Source organism: Nerophis lumbriciformis, linkage group LG07 (assembly GCF_033978685.3).
Source record: "Nerophis lumbriciformis linkage group LG07, RoL_Nlum_v2.1, whole genome shotgun sequence".
NCBI classification, from domain to species: Eukaryota; Metazoa; Chordata; class Actinopteri; order Syngnathiformes; family Syngnathidae; genus Nerophis; species Nerophis lumbriciformis.
In genome coordinates this window covers 53,803,153-53,815,845 of record NC_084554.2, presented here as the reverse complement: position 1 = coordinate 53,815,845, position 12,693 = coordinate 53,803,153, and the positions used below count along the sequence as shown (strand labels likewise).

Here is a 12,693-nt window from a genome sequence, read left to right as displayed (position 1 = left end):
GAGCTGAAGATCTTGGCCAGATGAAGCCATCAGGACCACATCATCTGCAAAGAGCAGAGACCTAATCCTGCAGCCACCAAACCAGATCCCCTTAACGCCTTGACTGCGCCTAGAAATTCTGTCCATAAAAGTAATGAACAGAATCGGTGACAAAGGGCAGCCTTGGCGGAGTCCAACCCTCACTGGAAACAGGTCCGACTTACTGCCGGCAATGCGGACCAAGCTCTGACACTGATCATACAGGGAGCGGACCGCCGAGGTACTTGAACTCCTCCACTTGGGGCAAGATCTCCTCCCCAACCCGGAGATGGCACTCCACCCTTTCCCGGGCGAGAACCATGGACTCAGACTTGGGGGTGCTTATTCTCATCCCAGTCGCTTCACACTCGGCTACGAACCGATCCAGTGAGAGCTGAAGATCTTAGCCAGATGAAGCCATCAGGACCACATCATCTGCAAAGAGCAGAGACCTAATCCTGCAGCCACCAAACCAGATCCCCTCAACGCCTTGACTGCGCCTAGAAATTCTGTCCATAAAAGTAATGAACAGAATCGGTGACAAAGGGCAGCCTTGGCGGAGTCCAACCCTCACTGGAAACAGGTCCGACTTACTGCCAGCATTGCGGACCAAGCTCTGACACTGATCATACAGGGAGCGGACCGCCGAGGTACTTGAACTCCTCCACTTGGGGCAAGATCTCCTCCCCAACCCGGAGATGGCACTCCACACTTTCCCGGGCGAGAACCATGGACTCGGACTTGGGGGTGCTGATTCTCATCCCAGTCGCTTCACACTCGGCTACGAACCGATCCAGTGAGAGCTGAAGATCTTGGCCAGTTGAAGCCATCAGGACCACATCATCTGCAAAAAGCAGAGACCTAATCCTGCAGCCACCAAACCGGATCCCCTCAACGCCTTGACTGTGCCTAGAAATTCTGTCCATAAAAGTTATGAACAGAACCCTCACTGGAAACAGGTACGACTTACTGCCGGCAATGCGGACCAAGCTCTGACACTGATCATACAGGGAGCGGACCGCCGAGGTACTTGAACTCCTCCACTTGGGGCAAGATCTCCTCCCCAACCCGGAGATGGCATTCCACCCTTTTCTGGGCGAGAACCATGGACTCAGACTTGGAGTTGCTGATTCTCATCCCAGTCGCTTCACACTCGGCTACGAACCGATCCAGTGAGAGCTGAAGATCTTGGCCAGATGAAGCCATCAGGACCACATCATCTGCAAAAAGCAGAGACCTAATCCTGTAGCCACCAACCCGGATCCCCTCAACGCCTTGACTGTGCCTAGAAATTCTGTCCATAAAAGTTATGAACAGAATCGGTGACAAAGGGCAGCCTTGGCGGAGTCCAACCTTCACTTGAAACAGGTCCGACTTACTGCCGGCAATGCGGACCAAGCTCTGACACTGATCATACAGGAAACGGACCGCCGAGGTACTTGAACTGCTCCACTTGGGGCAAGATCTCCTCCCCAACCAGGAGATGGCACTCCACCCTTTCCCGGGCGAGAACCATGGACTCAGACTTGGAGTTGCTGATTCTCATCCCAGTCGCTTCACACTCGACTACGAACCGATCCAGTGAGAGATGAAGATCTTGGCCAGATGAAGCCATCAGGACCACATCATCTGCAAAAAGCAGAGACCTAATCCTGCAGCCACCAACCCGGATCCCCTCAACGCCTTGACTGTGCCTAGAAATTCTGTCCATAAAAGTTATGAACAGAATGGGTGACAAAGGGCAGCCTTGGCGGAGTCCAACCCTCACTGGAAACAGGTCCGACTTACTGCCGGCAATGCGGACCAAGCTCTGACACTGATCATACAGGAAACGGACCGCCGAGGTACTTGAACTGCTCCACTTGGGGCAAGATCTCCTCCCCAACCCGGAGATGGCACTCCACCCTTTCCCGGGCGAGAACCATGGACTCAGACTTGGGGGTGCTTATTCTCATCCCAGTCGCTTCACACTCGGCTACGAACCGATCCAGTGAGAGCTGAAGATCTTAGCCAGATGAAGCCATCAGGACCACATCATCTGCAAAGAGCAGAGACCTAATCCTGCAGCCACCAAACCAGATCCCCTCAACGCCCTGACTGCGCCTAGAAATTATGTCCATAAAAGTTATGAACAGAATGGGTGACAAAGGGCAGCCTTGGCGGAGTCCAACCCTCACTGGAAACGAGTCTGACTTACTGCCGGCAATGCGGACCAAGCTCTGACACTGATCGTACAGGGAGCGGACCGCCGAGGTACTTGAACTCCTCCACTTGGGGCAAGATCTCCTCCCCAACCCGGAGATGGCACTCCACCCTTTTCCGGGCGAGAACCATGGACTCGGACTTGGGGGTGCTGATTCCCATCGCATCCGCTTCGCACTCGGCTGCGAACCGATCCAGTGAGAGCTGAAGATCTTGGCCAGATGAAGCCATCAGGACCACATCATCTGCAAAGAGCAGAGACCTAATCCTGCAGCCACCAAACCGGATCCCCTCAACGCCTTGACTGCGCCTAGAAATTCTGTCCATAAAAGTTATGAACAGAATCGGTGACAAAGGGCAGCCTTGGCGGAGTCCAACCCTCACTGGAAACAGGTACGACTTACTGCCGGCAATGCGGACCAAGCTCTGACACTGATCATACAGGGAGCGGACCGCCGAGGTACTTGAACTCCTCCACTTGGGGCAAGATCTCCTCCCCAACCAGGAGATGGCACTCCACCCTATCCCGGGCGAGAACCATGGACTCAGACTTGGGGGTGCTGATTCTCATCCCAGTCGTTTCACACTCGGCTACGAACCGATCCAGTGAGAGCTGAAGATCTTGGCCAGATGAAGCCATCAGGACCACATCATCTGCAAAAAGCAGAGACCTAATCCTGCAGCCACCAACCCGGATCCCCTCAACGCCCTGACTGTGCCTAGAAATTCTGTCCATAAAAGTTATGAACAGAATGGGTGACAAAGGGCAGCCTTGGCGTAGTCCAACCCTCACTGGAAACGTGTCCGACTTACTGCCGGCAATGCGGACCAAGCTCTGACACTGATCGTACAGGAAACGGACCGCCGAGGTACTTGAACTGCTCCACTTGGGGCAAGAACTCCTCCCCAACCCGGAGATGGCACTCCACACTTTCCCGGGCGAGAACCATGGACTCGGACTTGGAGGTGCTGATTCCCAAACGGTGTCTATTTGAGGAAACTGATACATTTTGTGTATTCTGCAAGAGAATACAACAAAGTGCTTAATCATATATTCAAAGGGAATGTCACTAATTGTTGTGTTGTCATTACTTTTCTAGAATCCAGGCCAAGATGCGTGAGCTGCGGGAGAAGCAGGCCAAGGAGCGAGAATATGCAGAGATCCAGGACATCATCAGCCACACCACCTTGAGCTCGGAGGAAGAGCACACCTACGCCGGCATCGGCTCGCTGGACTCGTCGGTGGACGGCAGCAGCCTGGAGCCTTACGGCGGTCACCATCACTACCATCTGCCTCAGAGTCCTGAGGGCCCGCTCCATTCCTCCAGTCCTCACATCAACAAGCCACCTCCAGAGGCCATCTACGCTCAGGTCAACAAGCCTCGCAATGGACGCCCCGTGTCTACTGAAAGGTAAGCAGAGAAGTTCTCTGAGTCCGCAACGTGAAACTGCCGACCATTGTGCGACCGATGGAGTTTACATGGCTTACCTTTATTGTGTTTTTTTATTTGTGCTGGCCACTGAGAATCTAATACACACTTGTCAACACAACAATGTTAGAATATCTGGTCTTTTTTCATCATCATCCTTGGATCAGTGCTGATCCTCTTCAGACCTTTTCCCAGGGAGTCCTACTGGACTTCATCTCTGGTTTTACATAGATGTCCAATCTTCTTCTGCTGAGGAGCGCATACACGTTCAGGGAATAATGTGCTAAGCTATTTAAAGACAGCCTAGCTCTGCGCCATTTCCTGTTACGTTTAATGTTACGACCATCTGTGTGACAACGTTTTGTGTTCAGGCTTTTTGTATTTTCATTTTGTGTTCCTTGTAAAGGCTTTTTGTGTTAGTTTTTCTTTTGTTCCGACTTTTCTTGTTATGTTCTTTCATATCACGTTGTTTCATGTTAGTGTTTCGTTTTTAAACTGTTTCGTGTTACAACATTTGTCACGACATTTGTTGTTACAACACTTGTGGTTACGACACTTGTGGTTACGACACTTGTTGTTACGACACTTGTTGTTATGACATCTGTTGTTACGACATGAGTTGTTCCAACATTTGTTGTTACGAAATTTGTTGTTACGACATTTGTTGTTACGACATTTGTTGTTAGGACATTTGTTGTTACAACACTTGTGGTTACGACACTTGTTGTTACGACACTTGTTGTTATGACATCTGTTGTTACTACAGGAGTTGTTCCAACATTTGTTGTTGCGAAATTTGTTGTTACATCATTTGTTGTTACGACATTTGTTGTTAGGACATTTGTTGTTAGGACATTTGTTGTTACAACACTTGTGGTTACGACACTTGTTGTTACGACATTTGTTGTTATGACATCTGTTGTTACGACATGAGTTGTTCCAACATTTGTTGTTACAAAATTTGTTGTTACAAAATTTGTTGTTACGACATTTGTTGTTGGGACATTTGTTGTCACGACATTTGTTGTTACGACACTTGTTGTTATGACACCTGTTGTTACGACATGAGTTGTTTCAACATGTGTTGTTACATTTGTTGTTAGGACATTTGTTGTTAGGACATTTGTTGTTACGAAATTTGTTGTTACAGCATTTGTTGTTAGGACATTTTTTTGTTACATTAGTTTTAGGACATTTGTTTTTACATTGTTTCGTGTTGCATTTGTTGTTACGACATTTGTTGTTAGGACATTTGTTGTTACGACACTTGTTGTTACGACACTTGTTGTTATGACACCTGTTGTTACGACATGAGTTGTTCCAACATGTGTTGTTACATTTGTTGTTAGGACATTTGTTGTTAGGACATTTGTTGTTAGGACATTTGTTGTTACGAAATTTGTTGTTACAGCATTTGTTGTTAGGACATTTGTTGTTAGGACATTTTTTTGTTACATTAGTTTTAGGACATTTGTTTTTACGTTGTTTCGTGTTGCATTTGTTGTTACGACATTTGTTGTTAGGACATTTGTTGTTGTGACATTTGTGGTTACGACACTTGTTGTTACGACATTTGTTGTTAGGACATTTGTTGTTGTGACATTTGTCGTTACGACACTTGTTGTTACGACATTTGTTGTTATGACATCTGTTGTTACGACATGAGTTGTTCCAACATTTGTTGTTACAAAATTTGTTGTTACAAAATTTGTTGTTACGACATTTGTTGTTGGGACATTTGTTCTTGTGACATTTGTTGTCACGACATTTGTTGTTACGACACTTGTTGTTATGACACCTGTTGTTACGACATGAGTTGTTTCAACATGTGTTGTTACATTTGTTGTTAGGACATTTGTTGTTCCGAAATGTGTTGTTACAGCATTTGTTGTTAGGACATTTGTTGTTAGGACATTTTTTTGTTCCATTAGTTTTAGGACATTTGTTTTTACGTTGTTTCGTGTTGCATTTGTTGTTACGACATTTGTTGTTAGGACATTTGTTGTTGTGACATTTGTGGTTACGACACTTGTTGTTACGACATTTGTTGTTATGACATCTGTTGTTACGACATGAGTTGTTCCAACATTTGTTGTTACAAAATTTGTTGTTACAAAATTTGTTGTTACGACATTTGTTGTTGGGACATTTGTTCTTGTGACATTTGTTGTCACGACATTTGTTGTTACGACACTTGTTGTTATGACACCTGTTGTTACGACATGAGTTGTTTCAACATGTGTTGTTACATTTGTTGTTAGGACATTTGTTGTTAGGACATTTGTTGTTACGAAATTTGTTGTTACAGCATTTGTTGTTAGGACATTTTTTTGTTACATTAGTTTTAGGACATTTGTTTTTACATTGTTTCGTGTTGCATTTGTTGTTACGACATTTGTTGTTAGGACATTTGTTGTTACGACACTTGTTGTTACGACACTTGTTGTTATGACACCTGTTGTTACGACATGAGTTGTTCCAACATGTGTTGTTACATTTGTTGTTAGGACATTTGTTGTTAGGACATTTGTTGTTACGAAATTTGTTGTTACAGCATTTGTTGTTAGGACATTTGTTGTTAGGACATTTTTTTGTTACATTAGTTTTAGGACATTTGTTTTTACGTTGTTTCGTGTTGCATTTGTTGTTACGACATTTGTTGTTAGGACATTTGTTGTTTTGACATTTGTGGTTACGACACTTGTTGTTACGACATTTGTTGTTATGACATCTGTTGTTACGACATGAGTTGTTCCAACATTTGTTGTTACAAAATTTGTTGTTACAAAATTTGTTGTTACGACATTTGTTGTTGGGACATTTGTTCTTGTGACATTTGTTGTCACGACATTTGTTGTTACGACACTTGTTGTTATGACACCTGTTGTTACGACATGAGTTGTTTCAACATGTGTTGTTACATTTGTTGTTAGGACATTTGTTGTTAGGACATTTGTTGTTACGAAATTTGTTGTTACAGCATTTGTTGTTAGGACATTTTTTTGTTACATTAGTTTTAGGACATTTGTTTTTACATTGTTTCGTGTTGCATTTGTTGTTACGACATTTGTTGTTAGGACATTTGTTGTTACGACACTTGTTGTTACGACACTTGTTGTTATGACACCTGTTGTTACGACATGAGTTGTTCCAACATGTGTTGTTACATTTGTTGTTAGGACATTTGTTGTTAGGACATTTGTTGTTAGGACATTTGTTGTTACGAAATTTGTTGTTACAGCATTTGTTGTTAGGACATTTGTTGTTAGGACATTTTTTTGTTACATTAGTTTTAGGACATTTGTTTTTACGTTGTTTCGTGTTGCATTTGTTGTTACGACATTTGTTGTTAGGACATTTGTTGTTGTGACATTTGTGGTTACGACACTTGTTGTTACGACATTTGTTGTTATGACATCTGTTGTTACGACATGAGTTGTTCCAACATTTGTTGTTACAAAATTTGTTGTTGCGGCATTTGTTGTTACGACATTTGTTGTTGGGACATTTGTTGTTATGACATTTGTTGTCACGACATTTGTTGTTACGACACTTGTTGTTATGACACCTGTTGTTACGACATGAGTTGTTCCAACATGTGTTGTTACATTTGTTGTTAGGACATTTGTTGTTGGGACATTTTTTGTTACGAAATGTGTTGTTACAGCATTTGTTGTTAGGACATTTTTTTGTTACATTAGTTTTAGGACATTTGTTTTTACGTTGTTTCGTCTTGCATTTGTTGTTACGACAATTGTTGTTAGGACATTTGTTGTTGTGACATTTGTTGTTACGACACCTGTTGTTATGACATGAGTTGTTCCAACATTTGTTGTTACGAAATTTGTTGGTACAGCATTTGTTGTTAGGACATTTGTTGTTTGGACATTTTTTGTTACATTAATTTTAGGACAGTTATTAGGACAGTTGTTTTTACGTCCTTTTCGTGTGGCATTTGTTGTTAGGACATTTGTTGTTGTGGCATTTATTGCTAGGGCATTTGTTTTTACGACATTTGTTGTTACATTTGTTGTTAGGACAGTTGTTAAGACAGTTGTTGATACAATGTTTCGTGTTACATTTGTTCTTAGGACATTTGTTGTTACAGTACTTGTTAGGACATTTGTTGTTACATTAGTTTTAGGACAGTTACAAGAACAGTTGTTTTTACGTCATTTTGTGTTGCATTTGTCGTTACGACATTTGTTGGTAGGACATTTGTTGTTGTGACATTTCGTGTTAGGACATTTGTTGTTACGACATTTGTTGTTACATTTGTTCTTAGGACAGTTGTTGGGACATTTGTTGTTATTTTTTACGACATTTCATGTTACATTTGTTGTTACAACATTTGACGTCACGACGTTTCGTGTCACGAAATTTCGTGTTATGACGTTTGTTATGACATTTTGGTGTTGCAACATTTCCTTGCATGTTGTGGTTTTGGCCAATTGTTTTATTATTGCACAAATAGAAACAGAAAACTAGTTCCGTGCAAAGATAACGTACACTGAGAGAAGGTTAACTATGACTCGGTCGGTCACTTTTGGGTTTTTTTTTGTCTGATTTGTTTTCCTTACATTATGTCTCCTAATGATTTTCAAGGTAAAAAATGATTTTCAAGGTAAAAAAATTTTTCAAGGTAAATTTTTTTTTTCAAGGTTAAAAATGATTTTCAAGGTAAAAAAAAAAAGATTTTCAAGGTAAAAAAAAATTTTCAAGGTAAATTTTTTTTTTTTTCAAGGTAAATTTTTTTTTTCAAGGTAAAATTTTTTTTTCAAGGTTAAAATGATTTTAAAGGTAAACAAATGATTTTCAAGGTAAAAAAAATGTTCAAGGTAAACATTTTTTTTCAAGGTAAAATTTTTTTTTCAAGGTAAAAAAAGATTTTCAAGGTAAAAAATGATTTTCAAGGTAAAAAAAAATTTTCAAGGTAATTTTCAAAATTTTACCTTGAAAAAGAATTTTCAAGGTAAATATTTTTTTTCAAGGTAAATTTTTTTTTCAAGGTTAAAATGATTTTAAAGGTAAACAAATGATTTTCAAGGTAAAAAAAATTTTCAAGGTAAACATTTTTTTTCAAGGTAAAATTTTTTTTCAAGGTAAAAAAAAGATTTTCAAGGTAAAAAATGATTTTCAAGGTAAAAAAAAATTTTCAAAGTAAAAAAAGATTTTCAAGGTAAAAAATGATTTTCAAGGTAAAAAAGAAATTTCAAGATAATTTTTTTTTTTCAAGGTTAAAAATGATTTTCAAGGTAAAAAAAATGATTTTCAAGGTAAAACATTTTTTTCAAGGTAAAAAATGCAAACTTTTATGATCGTAGTGCGTCGAGGAAAAAAAGTGGAGAATTAGCTGCGCAAACGCCGCAAGTAAAGAGTTCTGCTCCAATGAAATGGGCGGACATCGGAGTTTGGTTGTTGATGTTTGTCATTGTTTGGGTCAAGCTACCCCTTGTGATTGACAGCTGTTGGTTTCTGACCTTTTACCGGAAAGTCTCAGGCAGATAAGAAATCTACTGTGTGTGTGTTTCCATGTGTGTGTCACCGGGACAAAACAATGTGTGACTACTTAAACCCCCCCAAACAATCACGGCAGACACCACACGGTCGGTTATCTGGACAGGCTGATAACTCGTAAATCTAGGAATCGGCGATCTATAGCGAGAGACAGACTGTGCATCTTCCAGTTATCTATTGGACAATATTTACCCCCCTAAAGCAGATTTTGACAATCGTCTTCTTCACCTTAAAGATTTGTGTACAGTGACAGACGCCGTGCTGTCAGATATCAATACAAGCTGCAGGGACACGCTCATGAAGTCTGATTCTTTATTTCCTGACCAAAGACCATATCAGCTCGGGGGTTTTCTCTAAAAAAAACACATTTGGCTTTTCCCTATAAGAGACGTCTAATTGTGTTTGGGGTATTCACGTTACATTTATTATCATGAATACCCGCAGACATCTGGTTTTTCTTTGTTTCCCTTTCCCAAATCCAAATACATGACATACATCATTACAGAGTAATTGCTTTACGAAAGCAAATAACTCCACCTTGTATTGCTTTACCTCTCCTGTTTTAGTAGGTTCATGTGACGTTTCATCCCCAACGTGTTATTTGTAGAAATAATATATGTTCCCGGGGTCTTGAGAACGTACGAGCCAATATAGGATTAGCCGTCGCATGTGTTGTGATTCGGTTGGAAATATACACCGTTTTTTGTTTTTTTTCCAAACGTGCTACTTTTGTTTTCGCACCTCTTCTGTACGCCAGCCTGGCTGCATGCCTGCGCCGTTTTTGTCTGGCTGCTTGTGAGATACAACAATATGTGGCGCTTCTTGTTTGGCTCAGAGGAGCTCTCTTTACAAAGTGTGTGGGGGGGGGGAGGAAACAGCTTAAAAGGCATTCAGATTCATGCCTGCCGATCACGGCAAACAAAAGCAGTCATTTGCATGTCTAAATTAAACGTATTGTCAAACAAAAAGTGTCAACAACACAAAATTGCGACTCATTTCTGAGGGTTTAACGTATCAAGGCCGCATAATGAGACTTTTCAAACAGATTGGTATTAACCTCTGAAATTAGGGACGGAGTAGATCAAATTGTACACTTTGTGCATTTTCTGCCCCGCCGCTCCCAGTCGGTGGAACGCTCTCCCTGACCACCTGAGGGAACCACAGACTGTGGATGCTTTTTTAAAAAAGGCTTAAAAACCCTTGTTTTTTTGTTTTTTTAAAAAGCCTTTTTTTTTTTAGATATATGCATACTAGTTCTAGCTATAAGGCTGTTCTAGTTTTTATTTGTACTTATTTTTATTATCTTTTTATTTTTAATACGTTAAACGTATTGTCAAACAAAAAGTGTCAACAACACAAAATTGCGACTCATTTCTGAGGGTTTAACATATCAAGGCCGCATAATGAGACTTTTCAAACAGATTGTTATTAACCTCTGAAATTAGGGACGGAGTAGATCAAATTGTACACTTTGTGCATTTTCTGCTCCGCCGCTCCAAGTCGGTGGAACGCTCTCCCTGACCACCTGAGGGCACCACAGACGGTGGATGCTTTTTTTAAAAAGGCTTAAAAACCCTTCTTTTTTTTTAAGAAAATAGCCTTTTTTTATATATATGCATACTAGTTCTAGCTATTAGGCTGTTCTAGTTTTTATTTGTATTTATTTTTATTATCTTTTTATTTGTAATACACTGTAGCACTTTGAGGTTGTTTGCTCAATGTAAAGTGCTTTTTACAAATAAAATCTATTAATATTATTATTAAAGATTAAATAAAAATGTACTTTAAAATGTTGTTTTTATTTATTTAGAAAAACGTCCTGCATATATGCTATATTGAATACTATTTAAAAGATTAATATAAACTACCGGGAACACTGGAAAAAATATGTTTCCTTAAATTAGACATTACAATGAAATATAATCATTTAAAGCCTTTAAAAATATATATTTTTTACATATTTGTGTTTCTCCTCATTCAAACTATATTTAACGTTGATTTACTTTTTGAAAGGAGTCCACCAAAACAGCACATTAACATGTAGTAATAATAATAATAATAATAATGATAATAATAATAATAATAATAAAAACAATAATAATAATAATAATAATAAAAACAATAATAATAATAATAATAATAATAATAATAATAATAATAACATGCCTTTTAAAAAACAAACTTTAAGACCACAAATATTGTATCAGCGACAATACAGTACAATGTACTACAAACAACTACATTAGTTTTACAAATTAATGTAATAATAATACCCTAGTACCCTACTTACCTTACTTCTATGGTGTGTCATTCTTTGTCAAACACACCATGACCAGCTTCTCTATATTTTCATGGATAAATGTCCACCTTATAAAGGGGAACTGTACTTTTTTTGGGAATCGTTCACAATCATTATGAGAGACATGATGATGGATGTTTTTGGGTTTTTTTTGCATTCTAAATATTAAATAAATGCGATCAAAAGTCTGCTTCCAATGGAGCCTATCAATAGACTCAATGTGTAGAATGATACTTGTAAGAAACTCACTTTATTTGTCGCCATGGAGGCCAGGATTAGTGATTTAGAAGTAGCTAAAACACTGGACGTTAGCTATAAACCAGTATACCGTACAACTCTAGTGCAATGTTGGTTGCGTGGTCCCTTTAAGAGGCTTTTCTCTTTGGTCCATTGAACTAATTACCGGACCCTCGCTGGACCGCATGCATCCAATTGCCGGCAATCTGGACTTTTCCGTGTACATACAAGTGTGTGTTCATTAAATGGCATAATAACGTTATTCACTCATGACTCAACAAGGCCTTCAAAGCAACACACTTGTTTGTCCGTACGACAAGGCGGCAGCCGGATGAATTACCCGCTTATACGCCGTGCACTCTAATAGACCTTTGGTAATGGAGCCCTAATGGGAGGGTCACGAAGACTGTGACCAGGGACTATAAACCCTGAGAGCGGCGAGGACCACGGCAACGTGCTCCTTGTGTTCTATCTATCTATCTATCTATTATTGCAAAACCACAACTTCTTTGACTATGTCTGACTTTTGCCTTGCTAAAGCCGGTTGCCACTCAATTAAAAAAATAAAAAATAAAATAAAAATAGCGTTCTTTATTTGTGTTGTTTTGTCTAAGCAGTCTAAAAAAAAATAGCAGGAGTGGCCAAAGGGGTGGAAAGTTTCCGGAAATTTACCACGGGAAGTTAAGCTCGAGAAGTTTGGAAATATTGAAAATTTTTTGATTGTTCAAAGTTGGACACCGCCCATGGGAATTAATGGGAATATATGGGAATATTTGGGAATTAATGGGAATATATGTGAATATATGGGAATTAATGGGAATATATGAGAATTAATGGGAATATATGGGAATTAATGGGAATATATGGGAATTAATGGGAATATGTGGGAATTAATGGGAATATGTGGGAATTAATGGGAATATATGGGAATTAATGGGAATATATGGGAATCAATGGGAATTAATGGGAATATATGGGAATATTTTGGAA

The 12,693-nt window shown here is 39.8% G+C and overlaps 1 protein-coding gene across 1 annotated transcript in view; it reads left to right on the top strand.

Annotated features, from left to right (window-relative positions):
• LOC133609344 (partitioning defective 3 homolog) overlaps nt 1–12,693 on the top strand; it is a 963,929-nt gene that overhangs the window by 729,391 nt on the left and 221,845 nt on the right. Inside the window, exon 21 of the mRNA XM_061964873.2 lies at nt 3,321–3,632. Within this exon, the coding sequence (XP_061820857.1) occupies nt 3,321–3,632 (312 nt within the window). The remainder of the gene's footprint in view (nt 1–3,320; nt 3,633–12,693) is intronic.